At 57.3% G+C, this 21,061-nt stretch overlaps 3 protein-coding genes and 3 long non-coding RNA genes across 8 annotated transcripts; 2 read left to right on the top strand and 4 right to left on the bottom strand.

Annotated features, from left to right (window-relative positions):
• The first annotated feature begins 704 nt into the window (after positions 1-704).
• LOC118176080 (multidrug and toxin extrusion protein 2-like) lies at positions 705-10,579 on the top strand. Its single transcript, XM_035342808.1, has 17 exons — positions 705-832; positions 2,449-2,550; positions 3,022-3,090; positions 3,496-3,644; positions 4,052-4,094; positions 4,830-4,874; positions 5,284-5,381; positions 5,627-5,724; positions 6,039-6,152; positions 6,389-6,456; positions 6,891-6,999; positions 7,389-7,464; positions 7,779-7,848; positions 8,502-8,634; positions 9,002-9,096; positions 9,337-9,418; positions 9,737-10,579. The coding sequence occupies exons 1-17, from the start codon at positions 719-721 to the stop codon at positions 9,973-9,975; spliced, it is 1,704 nt and encodes a 567-aa protein (XP_035198699.1). The 5' UTR covers positions 705-718; the 3' UTR covers positions 9,976-10,579.
• On the bottom strand, positions 1,206-3,606 carry LOC118176089. Its single transcript, XR_004755272.1, has 3 exons — positions 3,473-3,606; positions 2,424-2,573; positions 1,206-2,066 (listed from the first exon to the last, which is right to left on the bottom strand). It is a non-coding gene; the product is annotated as an uncharacterized LOC118176089 (long non-coding RNA).
• LOC118176087 lies at positions 3,600-8,022 on the bottom strand. Of its 2 annotated transcripts, none has more exons than XR_004755270.1 (4): positions 7,791-8,022; positions 6,866-7,013; positions 6,032-6,294; positions 3,600-3,720 (listed from the first exon to the last, which is right to left on the bottom strand). It is a non-coding gene; the product is annotated as an uncharacterized LOC118176087 (long non-coding RNA). The 2 variants fall into 2 exon arrangements; XR_004755269.1 differs by lacking the exon at positions 3,600-3,720 and adding an exon at positions 5,389-5,916.
• A 304-nt stretch (positions 10,580-10,883) lies between the features above and the next one.
• On the top strand, positions 10,884-17,162 carry LOC118176079 (multidrug and toxin extrusion protein 1-like). The gene is made up of 18 exons (XM_035342807.1): positions 10,884-11,569; positions 11,875-12,054; positions 12,259-12,360; positions 12,562-12,630; positions 12,817-12,965; positions 13,066-13,108; positions 13,202-13,246; positions 13,593-13,690; positions 13,865-13,962; positions 14,431-14,544; positions 14,657-14,724; positions 14,954-15,062; positions 15,196-15,271; positions 15,351-15,420; positions 15,668-15,800; positions 16,108-16,202; positions 16,346-16,493; positions 16,613-17,162. The coding sequence occupies exons 1-18, from the start codon at positions 11,489-11,491 to the stop codon at positions 16,816-16,818; spliced, it is 1,884 nt and encodes a 627-aa protein (XP_035198698.1). The 5' UTR covers positions 10,884-11,488; the 3' UTR covers positions 16,819-17,162.
• LOC118176088 lies at positions 12,338-13,900 on the bottom strand. Its single transcript, XR_004755271.1, has 3 exons — positions 13,808-13,900; positions 13,463-13,703; positions 12,338-12,446 (listed from the first exon to the last, which is right to left on the bottom strand). It is a non-coding gene; the product is annotated as an uncharacterized LOC118176088 (long non-coding RNA).
• A 79-nt stretch (positions 17,163-17,241) lies between the features above and the next one.
• On the bottom strand, positions 17,242-20,907 carry LOC118176085 (aldehyde dehydrogenase family 3 member A2-like). 2 transcript variants are annotated; one of them, XR_004755267.1, is made up of 8 exons: positions 20,678-20,907; positions 20,421-20,538; positions 20,143-20,284; positions 19,884-20,050; positions 19,048-19,147; positions 18,043-18,278; positions 17,730-17,876; positions 17,242-17,502 (listed from the first exon to the last, which is right to left on the bottom strand). XR_004755267.1 is itself a non-coding variant. In XM_035342813.1 (7 exons), exons 1-7 carry the CDS (start codon positions 20,776-20,778, stop codon positions 17,862-17,864), a joined length of 879 nt encoding a protein of 292 aa, XP_035198704.1. In that variant the 5' UTR covers positions 20,779-20,907; the 3' UTR covers positions 17,242-17,861. The 2 variants fall into 2 exon arrangements, 1 of the variants encoding a protein (XP_035198704.1); XM_035342813.1 differs by having other exon boundaries at positions 17,242-17,876.
• Positions 20,908-21,061: the final 154 nt, after the last annotated feature.

The following is a 21,061-nucleotide window of genomic DNA, read 5'->3' as shown; positions in this document are numbered from 1 at the left end:
GCAGCCCAGACATGGTCCCACCTTCGAATATTTACACCCCTGCAGCACTGCTCAAGTGTTTCAGCCTGTCTGGTGGATGAGAAATCCCTGTTTGGGAGGGTGATTCCCCAGGTGCCCCTACAGGTGAGATGTCCCTGGGATGGCTGGAGCAGCCCAGGGCGAGCCGCCCAGATCTCACTGCTGTTAGCAGAGGGGACATCCCTGGAGGATGTGCTGAGAAATCCCTGCCTTTGGTGAGCAAACCTCGTTGAGGGGCTCTCGGCAGACCCATATCCTCGTGTGTGTAACCCTGGGACATGTTTGTAGGGTCCCAGCCCTGCCCCTGAGCTGAGGGACGCAGCCCACGCGTGTCCCCATCCCACAGCCACATCCCACAGACGCTGCTTAACAAACCCTCACCCCCCACCTGAGGGGGGGGCTCCTCAGCCTCCCCACACCCCATGCTGGGCTGCGGCCAACACCTCTGTGTGTGTGTGTGTGTGTGTGTGTCTGTGTGCAATCCCCCTCCTCAGGCTCAGCCCGGCAGGGCCCCGACCCCAGGCCCATGCGGGGCGGCGAGGCCCCGGCCCCTTCCATGCCGTGCCCAGCCGAGCCGTGCCGGTCCGCACCGCCCACAGCCGGCACCCCACGGCCCCGGGGGCGGGGAGGCGGCCAGGGCCGTGCCCATAAGGCGGGCGGGCTGCACCGGTGGGGGGAGATCGGCGGCTCGGCCCGGCCCATGGCGACAGCGACCGGCGGCCTGGCGGCGCGGTGCCTGCGGGGAGCACGGCGCCTCCTCCCCGCGGGCGTCCGGCGGGAGAGCCGGGAGCTGGCCCCGCTGGCGGGGCCGGTGGTGAGAGACGGGGGCCTGAGGGAACGGGGGAAGGATGGAGGGGGCCGCCGGGAGAAAGAAACCGTGCCCGGGCGGGAGGGCGGGTAGCGGCGGCGGCGCTGAGGGGAGCGGGGCGCTGAGGGGAGCGGGGCGCTGCCCGCCCTCGGCCTGCCCCGTGCGCCCCGCGGGGGGGAGGCAGGGATCCGGAGGCACCGTTTTCACCTCCCCTCGCTCATCCTCACCGCGGCTGGCTCGGCTCCGTGCTCCCCAGAAGCGGCTCTGCGCTCCTCTGCACTCGGTGGGCTGGGACTAAAGCATTAAATCGCCACCATTTAGCCTTGCGCTGGCACTCGGGTGCTTGCTCGCTGCAGCAGGGCTTCCCCGTCCCGCTCGTCCCACAGAGCCAGCGCTGGCTCTGGCAGCCCCTTCCCATCATCTCCCAGCCCAGGTCTGGCGGCACAGCCCTCAGCAGGGTCCTCATCCAAGGGCAGGAACAGACCCTCGCCTGAATCCCTCAGACACGAAGCTTTGTGACTGGAGCCTTCTGCTCCATGTGGTAGCTAAGGGCCAGCTGCAGGACAGCGCTGAGATGCCCTCGGTGACATCTCGCACCGACCTGGTGTGGTGCGACGGGGCAGCAGAGGAAGTAACGACTGGTTGACTGGTTTCTGTTCCTGTCACAGAATGCATCAGCCCTACTCCCGTGCCCCCAACGCTTCTACCTTTGGCACAGTGTGCTGCTCTGTGGGCGTCGATAACCTCAAAACCAAACCTACAGCTGTCTTCCAGGTGTAGGTCTCATTAGTTCTCGCTCATCTCGTGTCAAACCCTGTGCTGGAGCAATCGTGGTTGTACAGACCTCTCCTGCGGGGATTACTCACTGCTTAGACATGTCGGGGCCTGAGAGCATGCCGCATCCGTAGACAGCAGCGGGAGGTCGGGGCAGGAGAAGGTTTTGTTAGGTTCTTCCTCAGACCCCGCAGGAGCTGATTCTCCAGAGGTCTGGGCTTGCTGACTGCTGGGAGGAAAGGAGCAAGAGCAGCCCCATGGTCCCCAGCCATGCCCGCCTGTCAGCAGTGGGTCTCTAGCTCTTCCTATCCAGTCCAAGCTGTGCCACAGCTCTGCGCCTCGTGTGCTGGAGAGGAGCTGTCCTCTTGCCAAGGGAAAATGAGACTGTGAACATAGTCTCCCTGAGAGCATCGCCAAGCCTTGCTGTAGCCCCTGGCAAGGAACGAGCAGGCTGGACTTAGCATCTCTGCAGAAGGAGAGGATAGTGTGGTTTGTGGAGCTGAGCTTTTCCCAGATGCATAGAAGCACTGGGATTTTTTTTTATTTTCTCTCTCTACTCAGTTTTCATTATGGGAAAGAGGCTTTCTAGGGGAGCTGTTAAACCCCAGCTACACAAAGACATCTGGCAGATTGACCCTGCAACACCAAAATACCATTGGAGGCAGCAGCTGGTGTTGAAACACAAAGCCACTGGGAGTCTGTGGGAGGCTTACAGCTGTTGGTCCAAACCTGACCAGTCAGCTGTTGGTCCAAACCCAACTGACTGGTCATGGTCGAGCTGCAGGGGAGGGATGGTGCTCATCAGGTCTGAATGGGTGCTCACCTCACCCTTCCTCCTCCCATCCTAGTTTATAGCCCAGCTGCTGGGGTTCCTGATCAACGTGGTCAGCTCCATATTCTGCGGCCATCTGGGAAAAGCCGAGCTGGATGCCGTGACGCTGGCTGTGTCTGTATGTATTACTCTGCTTCTCCCCTGATTTAAAGCATGTAAATTGAGACTTTTTTTTAAAAAAAAAATGCTTATCTGAGGACCCTGCGTATCAGCACAGCCTGATGCAATGTTTGCATTGCATCCACCAAATTGTTCCTTCCTTTGCCCTGAACAGAGACAGGAGATGGCAGCTGAGCAGTAATGACTGTGCTGCTCAGGGAGCTGAAGCTGCCAGACCTAGGCTTGTGTGTGCTGAGGAGCAGCACTGTTTGTAGTCCTTTAGGTATTCATCGTTGGTAGAGATTCCTTTTCACGTCAGAACAGGGAAGAGACTATTTAGGTAACATGAATGTGTTATTCTAAGAAACAGAGAGAGACTGGAAACTTCCCAAAAACCCGTAGTTGAACTGTCTCCCCACCCAGCTGGGAGGGACACAGTGCTTAGGGCCAGGTCTTCCCTTGCAACTCAAGTCACTTGTGTCTCCTCCAGGTCATCAATGTGACAGGCATCTCCATTGGTTCTGGCTTAGCCTCAGCATGTGACACACTGATGTCCCAGGTAAGGTGCAGCTCCCCCCTTCTTGTACCTGGTGTGGCTGGGTTGGCAATGTCTCATCTCCTATGCAGCGTGGTCTGGGCACAAAGGGTGGGAGGATAGCAGCTTCCAGCCACCCTGGGGCTACACACACAGTCTGGAGCCTGCTCCTTCTGCATGGAGCAGGGGGGGTCCAGGAAAGGGATGGAGCTGAGACAGGCTCCCTGAGGAGCACTGGGTCATGCTTGGGTAGCAAAGGGAGGTGCAATCCATCTGAGAAACCACTAAACCCAACCAGCCTGGTGCTAGCCACTCCTGGGAGCAGGGGGAAAATGTATTTAATCAGTCTATTACTGCTCCAGTCTTGAGCACTTTCCCAGATCCTTTGGTTCCCCATAACTCCCACCTTGCTCCTCTGTCCTCACACAGACGTATGGCGGCAAGAACCTGAAGCAGGTGGGCACCATCCTGCAGCGAGGGATCCTCATCCTGCTCCTGTTCTGCTTCCCTTGCTGGGCACTCTTCATCAACACCGAGCGGCTCCTCCTGCTCATCCAGCAGGACCCCGAGGTCTCCAGGTCAGGGGTGAGATTGAATCCGATCCCTCTCTGGTCAGCAGCGTGTCAGGTCTCAGCCCTCCAAGCCCCAAAGTCCCTGGGTCAGAACAGGGTGACCTCTGGGACCTTGCTTGCTAGCAGAGCCAACAGAAACCCCCATTAACAAGTGAAAGAGTCCCTGAACCTTCGCTGGGTCAGTACGCCTGGGATTTGAGGCTGCAGCTGGAGGACTGCAGTGAGTGCCCGTCAGCTCTCAGCTTGCTAGCAGTGGCAATGGCTGGTGTATCTCCTCCAGTCCTTCTGGGCCAGGCATTTGGCTGTGGCTGGGTAGTCTTGAAGTCAAGGCTGCGTGGAGCTCAAATGCAATGCTGCTTGGTTTGGCTCTTGCTTTCCTGCATCATTAACTGAGTAAACATCTCTCTTTCCAGGTTAACTCAGGTCTACGTGATGATCTTTATTCCAGCTCTTCCCGTAAGTTGCTGCTAAAGCTATTAGAAGCTCAGTATCCCTTGGTAACGTGGGGAAAAGAGGAAGGGTCCTTGCACTGCAGGTCACAGGGCAGCACAATTTCAGGTTTTACAATGTGCACCTTGATCTTAGGCTTTACTGGACATGCACTGGCCAGTAGCTGCTGGACCAGCAAACATGCAGCCTTTCATCTTAGTGTGCAGAGGCTTTTACTACAGGCCACGTCTCTGCCCAACAAGTAACAAGCTCTGGACATTGGAACCAGGGGCTGCAGGGCTCACTCAGCTCTGATAAAGGCTGCAGCTCGCTGTTAGCACATGCAGCCACTGGGCTCTTGGCTGTTTACTCCATCTCTCTGGAGAGGCTCCTCTAAGTTGGAGCACTACCCCTGGAGAATAAGTGCCTGTAGGTTAAATGCTTTCTGCCAAGGTTTCCAGACTTTGCTCTCCCATGCTGATGAAGAAGCATGGGAGATTTCCCGTCTGGAGGCTGATCTCCGTGCCTAGCAGGAACGAGAGGTGCCTGTTGTTACTCTTGGCCTGGGGTGCATCCAGTACCAGCAGATACCAAACTTAACACAGAGCACAGGCGCAGGGTGTTAGGCACTGTGCTGGGCTGTGGCACCCTGACAAGGCCGTGCAAGAGCCCTGGAAAGGACCTAGCTGCAGGTGTTAAATTGTAGCTGGCTGCTGAACCATAGTACGGTAGTGCTGATGAAATGAATCCTGACTCTTGCAGGCGGCGTTCCTTTACCAGCTGCAGACAAGATATTTACTAAGTCAGGTATTGTATAACTAACTGGGCTCCGGGCCATGGGTTAAAGGTATTTCTAGCAATATGGATAAAGTTGGGGATATAAATTCTTCCCATCGTGGTGAGAGCTGGGCTGAGGAATGTGTGATCCACAGCCCCCAGCTGGCCCTGCAGGACAGGGAGAGCTCATGGGGACCACCCTTGGATTGCTCCATTCCCCCACTACTACTGCCCAGCTCTGCACCAGCTCTTGAGCCCTGCATGCTGCCTTCTGCGTGTCTAAATCAATCCAGCCTTACCTGAAACGAAAGCCACCTTCTTGGCTTTCTCCTTGGACACTGCTGAAGGCCTCCCTAGTATTCCATAGGTGATGGCTGCAGTTGTGGGGGCTTGGACAGTGCTGGGGAAGCAAACTCCAAAGTCTCTCCTTGGCTTCCAGGCGATCATTTTACCTCAGGTGGTGACAGGAGTTGCAGCCAACATCCTCAATGTGGCCATGAACGCCTTCTTCCTATATGCACTGAAGCTGGGCATGGTGTAAGTGTGAGCAGAGGTGGTGACAGCCCCTCCTGGGTTGCAGGGGTTTGCTCAGGGCTGTAGGCGCTTGTCTTGGGTGCCCAGTTCTGCAGCACTCTGCCCCCAGCCAACTATCTTGGAAAGATAAGGTGGGGGGATCATTTTCTCCATATCTGCAGTGGCTTATATGGGTGCCACCAGGTCCCCTGCTGGAGCTGAGGAGTGGGTGAGGGTGGTGTTTGTAATCTGCCTGTTTCTCTCCCCAGGGGCTCGGCCTGGGCCAACACTGTTTCTCAGTACACCCAGGCCATTCTCCTCTTCCTTTATGTGCGGTGGAAGAAGATCCACGTGGAGACCTGGGGAGGTACTGTCTGTGGGCTGGGCCTTCAGAATACCAGCATCTGGCCCTGGTGATTTGGCACAGTCACCAGCACCTGAGGTGTAGGTCTGACAAAGGCATTACCATCCCCTCACTGTGAGGCGAGGCTGTAGCCATGATCTCAAGGCCTTTCTGTGGCCCCAAGTTCATTCTTGATCACTCTACCTCAGGGATGCACTGCAGTACAGCAAGACTAAGCTGATGTGCTGGGAGCTGTGGCTGGGATGCTGTCCTGCAGCATCCAAAAAAAACGTGGGAATGAGAGAGTGCACTCATGCTGCTTCACTCCTACCTTGCAGGTTGGACCAGGGACTGCCTCCTGGATTGGGGCTCCTTCATCCAGCTGGCAGTGCCCAGCATGCTCATGATGTGCATTGAGTGGTGGACCTTTGAGATCGGGAGCTTCTTGGCAGGTGAGTCCCAATCCTCTTCCTTTGGTGCAGCAGGGCATCCTCCAGCCTTGCCTGCTCTGGTGGCCACTTCTCGAGTGTGTCCCTGAGCATCTCCTGCCAGCAATGTCCTCGTCTCCAGGGTTGGTTCTGCAGGATGCTGCATCTGTGAGATGGGAACCCTGTAGTCACTGCCTCCTTGTCAGCAAAGGAGGAGTTCTAACTCTGACCTAATGAAGGCCGTGGTGAATCTTTTTCAGGACTGCTCAGTGTGGTGGAGCTGGGTGCGCAGTCGGTCATCTACGAGCTCTCCTCTGCAGCTTACATGGTAAGGGCTGGGTGCATTAAACTGGGATCAGCTTGGGAGGATCCCCCAGACAATGGTGCTGCAGACCAAGGCTGGGGAGGGAAGGAGTCAGCACCAGGCAGGTGATAACTCTGAAGTCTACTGCATAGCTGCACATCCAGGGCTGTGCTGGAGATGAAAAATCCCTTTACTGCATCTGCCAGTCCCTGCTCAGAGAATATCCAAACTCTCTGCTCATATTGGCTTCACTGTGTTTGTGAGTGTGACTGCTTCACCAAAGGGGAGGTGGGTGGGGGTCTGTTGTAATTCCAGCCTGCTCTGGTGCTTCTAAAAAGATTCTGCACATTGGGCAGGGTGTAGTGTGGGGGTGGGTGTTAGCAATTTGCCCCAGATTCCCTACTGGGAAGAAGAAAATTTAATTGCCACTCACCTCCTTTTTGTCTCCCGATACTCAGGTGCCTCTGGGCTTCAGCGTGGCTGCGAGTGTCAGAGTGGGCAATGCCTTGGGATCAGGGGATGTAATGCAAGCCAAGACCTCCTGCATCACTGCCCTGCTGTGCACAGGTCAGCCCAAGTCCCTGCAGAGGGGTATAAAAGACAGATATCAGCACCGGGTTCAGTTCACCTCTTGCAGGGCTGGGGACACCCCACCAGCAACCCCAACTCACTTGTTTGGGCAGGGTGAGACCCTGACTCTTCTGCTCTGTTGGGAACCTGGTGCAAAGGCTCCAATAGTTAAAAATGCAATTTAGCATCCTGTCTTCCACCTCTAGAAGGTGGATGGAGCATCGGGGCAGAAAGTGGAGAAAACAGACTTGTCCTCTACTACACTGACAGCTGGAGGTCAGCCAAGCCCAGTTCCCGTCACATGAAGCTCCTGAGATCTGGGCCTGGTCAGGAGCTGTAGATGCTGCTTTTGAGGCAAGCTATTTGACTATTTATTTTCCTTGCAGAAGTTTTTGCTGTGGTGGTTGCAACATTACTGGGAACCCTAAAGGACGTGGTGGGCTACATCTTTACCAATGACAAGTGAGTTAACAGCTTTCTTCTGAATGTTGATAACTTTCCAGAGAATGTGATTTCCCCCAGAAGCAGCTCAGATGGATAGAGTTCATAAATGTCCATCTGGCAAATGTGTTCCCCAAAGGTTCTTCCCCACCACCAGGTGTCAGTGGGCAGCGTGGATGCTGCTGAGGGTGGGACAATACCATACCCAAGCTGTGTGCACTCCCCACAAGTCTCGTGGGCTAGGAGCAGGCTTTGCAGCTGGCCAGATGTGTCAGAACCAGAGTGCCTTGGGATCATGCTGCTTTCCCTGATCAGTACATACATCTTCTCCACAGGGAGATCGTTACCTTGGTGTCCAAAGTGATGATCATCTTTGCTCCGTTCCACTTGTTTGATGCAGCAGCAGTGAGTACTCCAGCACGTGGAGCGAACCCTCTCTGCAGACTGGGGTCTGATGGGTAGCACAAGGCTGACTTAAGCTCTTTCTTGACCTGTTAAAATGATATAGGGAAGCAAACTGAAAAACTGTCACAGCAGCTACTTGCATTACCTGTAGCACCTCAGTGTCCCCCGTGCTTGCAGATGCCCACTGGCATTGCTGCAGAACAGCCCAGTTCTTCCTCTTTTCCTCCTGTCAAGGCTTCCAGCTTTTTACTAGCTTTTCAGAGCAAAACAAGGAAACTTCTGACATCTCTGAAGATCCAGCTCTCACAGCACAGTGGCAGTGCTCGTACAACTCGTTAGATAGCAGTGTCACTCTGCTTTCTTCTGTTGTGTCCCTAGGAGGGAGATGCAAGCAGTGTGGAGAGCACATTGAAGTCTGCTCACCCCTCGGTGCCTGCAGATGGCTCCGTGCTCTGTGCCTGGCTCAGCAGCTGGGAGGAGAGGAAACTTGCACCATGCTGTCTGTGACCTGGCTTTGGTCCTTCTGGGCTCTGTGGGACGGTTCTCTGGGCCCCCCTGTTCGCAGGGCTGTGCCACTACCCCAGCTGCCCTGTGGTGGTACCAGCTATGACACGTGCTGCCCCATGTGTTCACCCTCTGCCTGCTTTCCTTAGGCGACCTGCGGCGGTGTGCTGAGAGGCACGGGGAAGCAGAAGCTGGGTGCCATCGCCAATGCTGTCGGCTATTACGCCATCGGCCTGCCCATCGGCATCTCGCTGATGTTTGCAGCTAAGATGGGGGTGTTAGGTAGGTGCATCCTGCGTTTGGCAGCGGGAGCATGGCTGGGTAGGAGCCGCTGGGCCAAACCCTGCACCCTGGGCAAAGGTTCAGCCCCTGGGATTTGAGATCCTCCCTCGGGTCGGTGGGGCTGAAGTACACACTGACGTGTTTTGCTGAGGCAGGCTCTGCATTGCTTCCAGCAAATGGGGGGGAATCAGAGCCTGCTCCCAGCACAGGACTTACTCGCGTTGCTCCTTCTCATTACCTCTCAGGGCAGCTTGCTCTCTCACAGGATGATGATCTCACCCCATTGAAGTCTTAGGGCATTTTTGCAGTGACTGGCAAAAGCTGGGTTTCCTCAAGCCCTTGCTAAAATACCTTTCAATTCTCGCAGGTCTTTGGGTGGGAATGATCGTTTGCATCTCCTTGCAATCCCTGTCCTTCTCAGTTTTTGTCATGCGCATGGATTGGAAGAAAGCTGCAGAAGAGGTGAGACTGGTGCTTTCCTGCAATAACTCCTCAAAGGTGCGAGGTTAGCTCCTGCCCCAGTACAGTACAGCTGTCTGGGGGGGAGCAAAGCAACACAGGATCTGTCCCTCTGCTGTAGCACAGGAGTAGTTCGGTGCTGAGCATGGTTTCTTTGGGAGGGTGGAGGAAGGAGGCTCAGGTTTGCTTGGCTGGGCAGCACATCTCTGCTCTGAGAACAACAACTCTTCAACATGTTTTTAGGCTCAGATCCGAGCTGGAGTGAAAAAACAGCTAGAAAATGTGAGCTCCAACGGCACAGCTGCTAACAAAACATCTGCTGTGGGTATGTAACCAGGCCTGACAACAGGGAGGGAGCCCCCATTCTCCACCCATCCCTTCAGGGTCATCCTAGTGGAGTCTGTCCTATCAGCCCCTATGGCTGGAGAGAGCACAGTGTCTGGCACCAGTCCCCATTACCCTTGCCACCACTCTGGCTGCTCCAGGGAAGAGCCAGAGCACACCTGTCCCTGTGCTGCTGCGTGTCCCAGTGTCTGTGAGCCTTCAGAGAGGACCCTCAGGACTGTCATTGGTGCTTGCAGTTTCACACTGGGAGCTGATTTTGCAGCTTAGCTTCCCTGCCACACTCACCTCTCTTGCACAGATTACATCTCTGTGGACACAGACACCGTAGACACCATGGTACTGCCTGACACCATGGTGGGAGGCGAGAGGCACCCCGACCACGAGCTCATCACGCAAGAGGAACCTGTGGCCATCCCTGCTCCTCCTCCTCCTGTGGCGTGGAGGGCCCTGATCATCCGCCGGGTGCTGGCTGCTGCTGCTGCCCTCGCTGTGCTGCTGGCGGGCGTGCTGGTCCGGCTCCTGACCACTAAGAGCTAGAGGCAGCACCAGTGTGCCACTGGGAAACTGGCTGCATGTGCAGGAGGGCAGGTGGTAATGTCCCAGGGGGACGGTGAGGGAAGGGATTCCCCCTCAGCACCTGGTTAGAGACACTTGGCTCCATTGCTGGTTAACTGACAATGTCTTATGCTGCGTTGGTAGCTCTTAAAGGAGGGGAGTGTGCAGTACCTGGGCTGGATGTGCGTAAAAGCTTCTCCAGCACTGCCTGGGGGATGTCACCTGGGGGAGGCTGGAGCCTGCCTTGGGGCTGGCCAGGGATGGAGACAGGGACCTTGTGCTGCTGTCCTGCTTCCTCCTGGGAGCATTTGTCCACAGCATTTGCTAATGGCAGAGGCTCGTGTTGCCTGCACAGCACCCTTCTTCACACACCAACGTGTGCCCGCATCTCGCTGCGTCAGAGCCCACTTTTCTGTTGCTGCAGCAGTGCTGTGCAAGGCCAAGTGTGTTGGAAAAGGACTGACAACTCTGCGAGCTCTCTGACCCTGTTCTACCTGGTGTGTGACAGGCACAGGGCCTAAATCAGCTCTTCTTTGCACTTTTGTAATGAGGGCTTTTGATACAATAAAGTTTTCTGAATAAACATTTTGCTGTTCATGTGGTATGAACATGACCTGGGTGGGTCACTGGCACATCCAAGCTCTTGGCACAGAGACACATGCCGAGGTGGTGCTGAATGACCAGTTTTCATGAGAATAGCCTTAAAAGCAGCCTCAGACTCCTGGTCCTGGGGATTGAAGCTGGCTCTGGCTGTAGCCACAGCCAGGGCCTCGCACACCTTGCTCACTCTGTGTTGCTGCTGAGCCACACAGGGGTGGGTGGTGTGGTACCTGAGTAGCTTTTTACTAGCTTACTTACTATTCCCTATCCCCAGGGAATGCCTTGGGTCCTCCTGCACTGCCACCCCCTGACATTTACACCAAGCCCTGTCCCACGTTCCTGCTCTTACCTGGAGCTGTGTGGAGCAGCGATGCCGTGGGTTCTGCAGCACAGCCAGCACTCAGAGATGAGCACCACATCCAGTTGTGGATGGCATCACCCGTCAGGCTGCGCTGGGTGCCTGGGGATGAAGAGAAGGGTCATGCAAGAGTTCAGAGCAGGTGGTAAACAGTCTTGTGGTGTCCAGATGTTGGAGGGTGCAGCAGGCTGGGCCCTGCTCACATTCCTGGTAGCTTTGGCAGCACAGCCCAGGAGCGCAGGACAGTCCCTTGCTCTGCCACATGGGCAGGGAGCCCCCAGCCTCTCTGCGCTGGAGAGGGTCTGCACCCACGGTGAGAGCTTCTGAGCCCCCCTGGCTCCCTGCACCAGGCCGAGGCAGGATGCTATATTTGGCCTGGCGGAGTGGTGACAGTGAAATCTGACGCTGCCGTGCTGTGCGAGGCCGACAGCTGGAGCCAATGGGGCCGGCTTGTCTTGGCCACCTCCGCTGGGATGAGAGGGGCCCAGCAACTGCTGGTGAAGCACTCGGAGTCAGGAGCTGACGGCAGACAGACCCATGAACCCTCCATCTCCGCTGGAAGAGGAGGACGACTGTCTTGCTCACTGGCCAGCAGAGCCACAGCAGAGCAGGAGCAGGGTATGAGCGCTCACAGGGGTGATTTGGGAAATCTCAGCCCCCACACCAACTTGGGGCAGGCAGCGAGCACCTTGCACTGCATGCCTGGGCTCCTCTGCACTGCCCGTGGTGGGACGTAGGATCCGCGCTGCTCCCAGCCCTGACCCTGCCCGTGCTCCCCATCGCTGCCAGCCGCAGCGCGCACACAGCCAGCTCGCCTGGCTGAAGTTCACGCCCCGGGTTACACATTGCTCGCCCTGGAGGAGCCGCGGCACCCGGCAGCATTAACAGAGCGCAGAGGAAGGGGTCGTTTCACTCCCCAGCAGAGCAGCAGCATGAAGCGGGCGAGCCTTCCGGAGGAGAACGGCTTCAGCGAGTCGATGGCCACCGGGCAGCACACGCTCCCAGCTGGTGGCTGCGGGAAGAAACGGCGCTGGCTTCAGCGCCTGATACCGGACAACTTCTGGGAGGACGCAAAGAAGCTGCTGGTACTGGCGGGGCCGCTGGTAAGGATCCCGGGAGGCGAGCACTGGGGCTGCACCGACCATAGCCAACACAGCAGGGATCCGGGACCAGCGAAGGCTTCCAACAGCTCCTGGATGAGATGGACCCCGAGGGCTGCTAAACACGCTGCCCTCCTGTCCCCTAACCCCGAGGTGTCCCCTGCAGAGCCACCGCTGCTCACCTCTGCTTCTTCTCTCTGCACTCAGATCCTGATCCAGCTGATGATTTTCCTGATCCACCTCGTCAGCTCCATATTCTGCGGCCACTTGGGCAAGGTCGAGCTGGCCTCCGTCACGCTGGCCATAGCGGTAAGAACACTGCGGGGCTGCCCTGGTGCTGGGTACCCACTGATGCTGGGGTGGGATACGGGGATGGAGCTGGAGCTGCCTGTGACCTGCAGGGACAGAGGAGACTTCAGACCTCTCTCTTTCCTTTTAGCTGCTCTCCCTCTCTCCCTCCTTGAAAGCCCTAAGTTCTCTGCTGTTCTCATTTCTTATTCCCTTTTCCAGGTTATAAATGTTACTGCCATCTCTGTGGGATACGGTTTGTCTTCAGCGTGTGACACCTTGATATCACAGGTGGGTAATGCTGCCACTTACCCTAAAGACACGGGGGTTTCTGGCATCACCTGACGATGCCCAGGCACTGCAGAGCCCCAGCAGCCCCCCCAAAACAGGGAGTGCTGAACTCCCAAGGCAATTCCCAGTCCTTCCAGTGCCCAGCATGCTCAGGACCAGCGCTCACTGCTGTACTCTCTCCTGCAGACCTACGGCAGCAAAAATCTGCTGCGCGTGGGGGTGATCCTGCAGCGTGCCACCCTCATCCTCCTGCTCTGCTGCTTCCCCTGCTGCGCCATCCTCATCAACATTGAGCAGCTCCTGCTCCTCCTCCACCAGGACCCCGACGTCTCCAGGTTGGGTGGGCTCCAGGGGACCCTGCTTTATCCCTCCCCAGCACAACGGGGGGATGATGGCCATGGTCCCTCTCTGACCGTGGCTCTCGTGTCCCCCCAGGTTAACCCAGCTCTATGTGATGGCGTTTGTCCCCGCTCTCCCGGTAAGTCCTGGGTGCTGGCCCCACGTTTTCCACCACTGTACCCCATCCCACACTCAGATACAGCCGTGGCTCATGCACCCCTTTGCTTTCCAGGCGGTTTTTCTGTACAACCTGGAGACAAGGTACCTGCAGAACCAGGTGGGTCCGCAGCCCCGAGCCCATTGAGGATCCTCCCGGCTCAGGGATCCCCTCAACCACACGTGGATTTTCATCCACGCCACTCCCCATGGCAAGGCAGCGTTTGTCCAAGGCACCACGGAGCAGCTCTGCCCTGGAGATCACCCCATCACACAGACAACTGCATCTCTCTGCCTGATGAGCTTCCCCTCCCACGTCCTCATGTTGGGATTTTACCTTCAAAGTGTTCATTTTCCGAGCTGGTGACGACATCAGAAGTTTCCTCTCTGGCTCTGAAAGCTGCGGGGATTGTGGCTGGCGAGGCTGGCCCCGCAGCTGCTGCAGCCCCGTCCCCTCCTGTTTGCAGATGATCATGTGGCCCCTGGTGCTGAGCGGGATCGTCGGCAACATCGTCAACGTGATCGCCAACTGCGTCTTCCTCTACGTGTTCCACCTGGGAATCACGTGAGTAGTGCCCCTGGGGGTAAAAACAACACACAAAAAAGTGATTTTGTGGGGAAATCAGTACTGCAAGCTGCAGCTGCTGCTCATGGGGCATGGGGGGACGCTAGGTCCCCGCACCCTGCTCCTGGGGAGGTGTGAGTGTGATGCCAATGACCGTTCTCGTTTCCTTTCCAGGGGCTCTGCCTGGGCCAACACTGTTGCTCAGTATTCTCAAACCATTTTCTTGTTCCTGTATATTGTAGGCAAGAAGCTCCACGTGAAGACGTGGGGAGGTAAGGCATGGCTGACCGGTTCCTGCTTTACACAGATGTTCCTAAATCTCCCAGCACTTCTTTTGAGTGACTGATGTTAGTCCTGGAGGGGAAACATTGACCCTAGCTCATCATGTGAGCGCTGGCAGAGTGCCGCGCAGTAAACATTAATTCTGGAGGAAGGAAACCTCCTGCCGAGGTGTTGAGGGTTCAGCCCCAAAGCTGGATGAGCACAGACGTAGGCACGAAGTTGTCCTCGGCTGCTCTGCTCCGGGAGGGCTGAGCTGAGAGTTGCAGCGTTCCGCTCCACCAGCGGTGCTCCTAAGCGCATGCTCTGTGGCCGGAGGTGCCATGAAGCCCACGGGTGTTGTGCTGGAGGATCTGCAAATGGGTCCTGGTGCAAGTGGCATGTCCAGCTGCCTCTGGCACCCTCAGGGGTGATGCTTTCCCACTCTGGTCTCCATCGGGTGACGTGTCTCCTCTCTGCAGGCTGGTCCAGCGAGTGCCTGCTGGAGTGGGACAGCTTCACCTCCCTGGCCATCCCCAGCATGCTCATGATGTGCATCGAGTGGTGGACCTACGAAATCGGGAGCTTCTTGATAGGTCAGCGGGGAGGGGGGGCTGCCAGGGTGCGATGGGGCACCACAGGCATCGCAGGGGCTGAGACAGCACTTTGGGGGTGCCTGAACCCAGCGCTGAGCCCTCCTGCCCCCAGGGCTGCTGAGCGTCGTGGAGCTCTCGGCGCAGTCCATCATCTATGAGGTGTCTGTCGTCGCCTACATGGTAAGGGCTGGGGGTTTTAGTTCAGACCGGGCTCCCAAAGAACAGTCCCAGCACGGACACACGGCCAAAATCAGCTCCAGCCAACTCCAGTATCCACATCTCCCCCCTCTCCTTGCTCCTGCCTCCCCCTCCCACAGAGATATCCTAAATTAAACCCTGCTCTTTTTCCCCCTTACTGCTGCTGTCGCTGCACTGGCTCCATTACCTGGCCAAAACCCTGTGGTTGCAGATCCCCCTGGGGCTCGGCACGGCTGCCAGCGTGCAGGTGGGGAACGCGCTGGGTGCCGGCGACGTCGAGACATCCAAGAGGTCCTCCTCCACCAGCCTGCTCTGCACAGGTCAGGGCTGCGCTGCGGGAGCAGGTGGTGGTGGCCTTCCTCTGCCCATCTTTGCTCCTTGATCCTTCCCTCCACCTGCTCCAGGCTCCCCGTTGCTGTCAGGATGCTCTCAGCTCTTGGCTCTGTTTTCCAGGATTTTTTTGCGTAGCCATGGGGGCCATTTTAGCCGCCACAAAGGACGTGCTGGGATACATCTTTACCAGCGACAAGTGAGTGTCCCCCAGCTCCTGGCCCTGGCACATGGATGTTTGTTCCTAAAAACGACCGCTGGCTCTTCTCTGTCCCCAGGGAGATCGTTGACTTGGTGGCCTGGGTCATGCCTGTCTACGTCGTCTTCCATTTGTTCGAAGCCATGTGTGTAAGTCCCCGGGGACACTGCTACTGTCACCAGGGACCTCGGTGCTGAGAGCCAACTATCTGGGAGCACCCATTAGAAAGCCCCAAGCTCATGTAAAGATGGAGGACATGGGCAGAGACACAGAAATAACCAGAGACAGGGGAAGCCTTGTCCTCAGGGTCTGTTCAGCACCCTGGGGCAGCAGCACAACCCCGAATTCAGCCCCAGGTGCACCACATAGCCCCAGCCCCACTCCCTCTCCCCACAGGGTGCCTGCAGCGGGGTGCTCAGAGGCATAGGCAAGCAGAAATTCGGCGCCATCCTCAACGCCGTGAGCTACTACGGCGTGGGCTTGCCCCTGGCAGTCGTGCTGCTCTTCGTGGCCAGGATCGGCGTCATAGGTACCGACCCCAGGGGTGGGAAGCTCTGCACCCCCAAAATCCTCTCCCCTCGGATGGATGCGGCTCCCCCCATGCCACCAACAGCTTGCCATGACCCCTGCCTGGCTCTGCAGGGCACACTGGGGCAGACTGGGATGGTCCCCGCAACTACTGGGAGCCCCAGATCACACTGGGGAAAAGCATTTCTGCTGGGCAGCCCCATCCCAATGTCCCTGCTGACCTCGGTGACGTCCCCATTCTTGGCTCGCTGTCTCTGTTGGGTTTGCCCAGAGGTGGTGCCCAGCTGACGCTGGCATGCCCTCGGCAGGCCTGTGGCTCAGCATGCTCGTCTGTGTCACCATGCTCTGCACCTGCTTCATTGTCTACATCTCCCGCATGGACTGGAAGAAGGCCGCTGAGGAGGTAACCGCACACCACGGCAGCATGCCCACCCCGCCGGATGGTCCCCGGCAGCCTCACTGTGGTCGCGGTGGGCTGGGATGGCAAAACCCAGGGTTCTGCACTGGGGACCACAGCCACTTCCCTGCACTCGGCTGTTCCCCCAGGCTCAGCACCGCGCAGGAGTGACCCCGTTGCCACCAGAGGAGCCGCACCCAGACCCTGAGCCCCCCTGCAAGGCACTGCCATCCAGTACAGGACCAACCCCAGTGCCCCACACTCACCTCCCAGCCACTGCAGTGCGGGGCTGCGTGGGTACGGCTGAGGGCTGGGGCTGTCCGCGTGCCTGCGGTGCTCGTACAGCACTGTCAGACCTCAGGCAAAACCCCCAAAGCCCAGAAGGCCTCGTTGACCCCATTCCCTTCTCGTTGCAGCGGGGGTGGAAGCGCAGAACGGCGTGGTGCTCATGGGCATCACCAGGCTGGAGGGAGCCAACTTCCAGCCAGAGCCCCAGGGAGAGCCACCGGGCACTGCTATGTCCACCAAGGAGCTGATCATCCGGCGTGGGCTGGCAGTGGCTGCTGCCGTCACCGTGCTTGCTCTCGGCATCGTAATAAAGCTCATGACCAGCAAACACTGACTTGCACCTGGGACTCCAGGGACTTTCCTCTGGGGACGGAGGCCCCTCCTGACTGACGGATGCACAAAGCACAGACCAGCCAGCAAAAGAACCCAGCACCTGCCTGGTCCCATCAGAGCAGATGTGTTCAGCCTTCGGCAGCATCTCATCAGATCCTGCTTGGGACCGGGCCCTACAGCTGCTCCAGCACCCAAAATGTTGCTCTGGGCTGCCCGACACACACCGAGCGTGCGGGTAGCCCCTTCCCTGCCCACAATGCCAACTGCTGCCTGCCGACCAGAGCTGCACAGCCCGGCTCACGCCGCTGCTCTGACAAATGCCAAATAAAGAATAAACCCAGCCGGGCTCAGGCTGGCTCCTTTGGGTCCTGTGCCTGGCACCTGCTGCCCTGCCCCTCATAGCCCCAGGCCCCACGTGGCTTCGTGGTAAAACAAAGGTTTTATTCAGCAAGCGTCAAGCTTCTAGTTACAGTCTCGGAGGTAAAAGACTACTACACCAGAAAACAGAAATGAAATCATGCACAAGATCACCAGCTGCTCAGGCTCTTAGAGCTGGGTCACAGCAGCTCCCCCTTGCTGGTGCCCAGCTGCAGATGCTGTGCACCAACAGTGCCATGTCCCTGGCACTCCTGCGGTCCCCATCTGTCACACTCATTTTGTCAGGCTTCTTGCTGCTATGAGACAGCTTTATATAGGGATCACAGGAGACACGTTACATAGATAACGGGCTTAGTAACACGTGGCTTTCCTTTGATGTGCTTGTGGCATGATTCCCCCGTGCCCAAGAGCTTTTCCATGGGCTCCTAGTTGGAGAGCAGGACAGAGACACTGCCTCCTTCCACCTGCACTGCTGAGGCAGGACCGATGGCTTCAGTCTGCATCAGTCCAGCAGAGCGATTACCTCTGCATTACCTGGGGTTCGTTTGCTTCTGCCTCATCAGTGGGTCAGATGCCTTGGAAGAGAAGTTGCAGCAAGAATAGGAATGCAGGATGAGAACGATGAGTTACGGGCCCAATGTGCAGCTGAGTACAGAGCACCCCTCATCACAGGAACAACACCTAGAGGGGCAAAGAAATGTGGCTGAGTCCCACAGAGAGGGAACAGAGCCCTGTAGGGGGCATCAGTGAGGCCCGAGGCAATGGTGGATGGAGGCTGGGATGTGGTGAGGCTCACGGGGTGCAGCTGGGAACACACTCAGGTGGAGAGCAAAGAGCCAAAGCTCACCTTTATCACCACTGCTGCCACAACCCCCAGCAGGGCCAGCAAGATCAGTCCCAAGCGGCCCTTGTTAAATTGCTTCAAAACAAAGAACTTGGCCCAATCCAGCTTCTTCTGGCTGCCAGGTGGGTACCGCAGTTTGTTTATACCCTCCATCTTCAGGTCCTTGATCAAGCAGGCGCGGTGGTGGGAGAAGGTCTCAAAGCTGTGCTTGCCGTGGTAGGCACCCATCCCGCTGTTCCCTGGGACACACAACGCGGCCAGGTCACACCACAGGCATGGCAGGCCAAGCCTCTCACTCATTATGACAGCCACATTTCTTAACTCCTGTGTTGCAGCCCCAAGGACACAGGGAAAGCTTGCTCACCGTGCTTCTCACACTTGAGAACAGCTGCTGTGCTCCCCCAGGGCAGAGAAGCAACAAGCAGCTCTAACAACCGTCCAGAACTAAGTGAGGATGGCTCCTTGCCTTGAACTACTGCTGCTGCAGCTCAAGCTGCCTCTGTGCACCCACCCTTGAAATTACAAGGGCACCAACTCTCTCCTCCCAAGGGCGAGTCCTGCTTTTCCCACTAAATCTATGCTGGGGTGCAGGAAGGGAGGGACGGGGGCTGTTATTTCACACGGTGGGACATAAAGAGGACATACAGCAACCTGCTGTCAGAAACGCCCAAGAGCTCAGCCCACTGCCCACAGCCAGGTTGTCTCTGCCACAAAGCCATGGAGGTTCAACCAGCTGCTCGTCCCTGGGCAACTGCATCCTACATGGGAGAACTGGAGCCATGCAGATGTGCCAGAGGGTTTTCCTCTCAATGCCAGCACCAAGGGGTGCTGGCAGTGAGTGGAAAACCAACCACTAATGAGCCGTTTTCACAAAGGAACCCACTATGGAAGTATCTTTAATGGGAAAACGCAGCTAAAAGATCCTAACTTGCCAAACGAGGATGACAGAACCAGGATCAGAGACTGCTACTGGGGCAAAAAAATCAAGTACGTGTAACGGGGGCTTACCCACACCGCCAAAGGGCAAATCCGGGACCGTGGAGTGCATGAGAACGTCGTTGGCAGTCATACCGCCGCTAGAGGTCTCCGATATCACCCTTCTGATCAGCTAAAGCAAAATGAGAGACCAAATGCTGTCATATTGGAAAGCCAACCATGCTGTCCCACTAGACACGGGAGCCATGGGTGCCTACAGAAAGCGCTCTGTGGGTGACACAGCTCAGGGCAGGCCTTGGTGGGACACCTCAGTCAGGTGGCACCTAGTGACATGGCCATGTGTGGCGGCTTTCTGCCAGCTGCAGGAGCAGCTCCAAAACATCGCCTGGCTCAGGGCTGGTGGAAAGGGAAGGGGGTCAATGCAGCAGAGGCAAACACAGACACTGAACACACACCCAGACATTGAAGGTTTTGTTAAGGGTACCCTACATGTTTCTGACTCAGTTTTACATTACTTAAGCACCAGCTCAGCACCAGCTGTACTAACAAAAAGAGGGAAAGCTCTGGCGCAGATGCCTGAGCCTGGGCACAGCTCAGCCCTCCCACACACTGTGCGGTAGTGTTGTGCCAGTGCCGATCCCTGACCTGAATTCCTGAACCGGCACCTGATCCTGCATGGGGCCAGGGGACTTGCGAGGAAGCAGCACTCAGCCGAGACAGAGGGAAAGGTGCAAGACCAGGGCCCTTTGAGCATGTGCCTGGGGGGCTCTGGCAATTCTGGGGACACGTCAGACCCACAGGAGACAAAAGCTGCAATCCACCCACAAACAGCAGCCAACAGGGCCCAGCACGGAGCTGTGCCTGGGATGGCTGCACCCAGCATCGAGCTGCACAGAGCCCTGACCCACCTTCTTGTCGTTGGAGAAGACATAGAGGGCAAGGGGCTTCTCCCGACTGTTGATGAACTCAATGGCTTCGTCCACGCCCTTCACTGACAAAATCGGGAGCACCGGGCCAAAGATCTCCTCCTCCATCACCTTGGACTCTGGAGAAACGTCCGTCAGGATGGTGGGTGCTGAGGCAAGCAGGAGGGCACAAGACAGACGGTCAGCAACACAGTAAGTGGGGTCCACCACAGGGCCCCTGCCCAACACATGCCACAGCTACCTATAAAGCAGGAGGCCTCATCCGTCTCTCCCCCGTGGGCGATCTTCTGGCCTTCCAGCAGGCTCATGATCCTCTTGAAGTGGCGCTTGTTGACGATCCTCTCATAATCCGGAGACTTCTTCACATCTTCCCCATAGAACTCCTGACAAAGGGCAGAGCAGAACCAAAGCCCTTCACGCACATGCAGCATGGCCACGGCTCCGGAGCCGCCATTTCACAAACTCACACCTCTGAGGAGGTGGGGACAGTGGCCACAGCACGAGAGCCTCCGCGCTCACCTGCAGAGTCGCCTTAATGTTCTCCACCACCTGGCTCTGGATGGACGGCTCGCACAGGATGTAGTCCGGGGCAATGCAGGTTTGCCCACAGTTCATGTACTTCCCCCACGTTATCCGCCTACAGCAAGAGGGAGACTCAGCCCCTTCCAGTCCCCAGCACCACCACACCATCACCCATGGGCCCACAGCGATGCGGACATGTCCACCTGCCCCAGCCCCACCGCTCAGCCCCTACCCTGGGCCCGCGGCAGCCCGACCTGCAGGCGACGGCCAGGTCGCAGTCCTTGTCGATGTAGCAGGGGCTCTTCCCTCCCAGCTCCAGGGTGACGGGCGTCAGGTGCTTGGCAGCCGCTGCCATCACAATTTTGCCCACGGCGGTGTTCCCGGTGTAGAGGATGTGGTCAAATCTCTGCGTCAGCAGCTCCGTTGTCTCAGGCACTCCTCCTGTGACCACCGGGTACAGCTCCTGTGGGGACAAGTGACAGCCTCACAGAGACCCTCACAGCCTCACTGTCCATAACATGAAACTCCACTGATCGCACTGCCCCATACAAACTCGGAAGAAACCAAGTTGGAGGCCAGGGCTGAGTCAGGCTGTGGAGCTGCTTGCACACTTTGAATCCTACAGCACCAGGCTCTCC

This window comes from Oxyura jamaicensis, chromosome 19 (assembly GCF_011077185.1).
Source record: "Oxyura jamaicensis isolate SHBP4307 breed ruddy duck chromosome 19, BPBGC_Ojam_1.0, whole genome shotgun sequence".
In the NCBI taxonomy this organism is placed as follows: domain Eukaryota; kingdom Metazoa; phylum Chordata; class Aves; order Anseriformes; family Anatidae; genus Oxyura; species Oxyura jamaicensis.
Note: the sequence above shows the minus strand (reverse complement) of the source record. Positions and strands in the feature narration are given on the sequence as shown.

What these genes read in the sequence shown, in the direction of transcription:
- LOC118176079 (XM_035342807.1), top strand. Translation starts at nt 11,489, where the DNA reads ATGAACCCTCCATCTCCGCTGGAAGAGGAGGACGACTGTCTTGCTCAC. An exon ending in CACCAGCCTGCTCTGCACAG is followed by an intron (nt 15,063 to 15,195) that starts GTCAGGGCTGCG and finishes TCTGTTTTCCAG; the next exon opens with GATTTTTTTGCGTAGCCATG. An exon ending in TACATCTTTACCAGCGACAA is followed by an intron (nt 15,272 to 15,350) that starts GTGAGTGTCCCC and finishes CTCTGTCCCCAG; the next exon opens with GGAGATCGTTGACTTGGTGG.
- LOC118176085 (XM_035342813.1), bottom strand. Translation starts at nt 20,778, where the DNA reads ATGGCAGCGGCTGCCAAGCACCTGACGCCCGTCACCCTGGAGCTGGGA. An exon ending in TGAGGCCTCCTGCTTTATAG is followed by an intron (nt 20,051 to 20,142) that starts GTAGCTGTGGCA and finishes TGCTTGCCTCAG; the next exon opens with CACCCACCATCCTGACGGAC. An exon ending in TTTGCCCTTTGGCGGTGTGG is followed by an intron (nt 18,279 to 19,047) that starts GTAAGCCCCCGT and finishes TGTGTGTCCCAG; the next exon opens with GGAACAGCGGGATGGGTGCC.
- LOC118176080 (XM_035342808.1), top strand. Translation starts at nt 719, where the DNA reads ATGGCGACAGCGACCGGCGGCCTGGCGGCGCGGTGCCTGCGGGGAGCA. An exon ending in GTGACACACTGATGTCCCAG is followed by an intron (nt 3,091 to 3,495) that starts GTAAGGTGCAGC and finishes GTCCTCACACAG; the next exon opens with ACGTATGGCGGCAAGAACCT. An exon ending in GCACTGAAGCTGGGCATGGT is followed by an intron (nt 5,382 to 5,626) that starts GTAAGTGTGAGC and finishes TTCTCTCCCCAG; the next exon opens with GGGCTCGGCCTGGGCCAACA.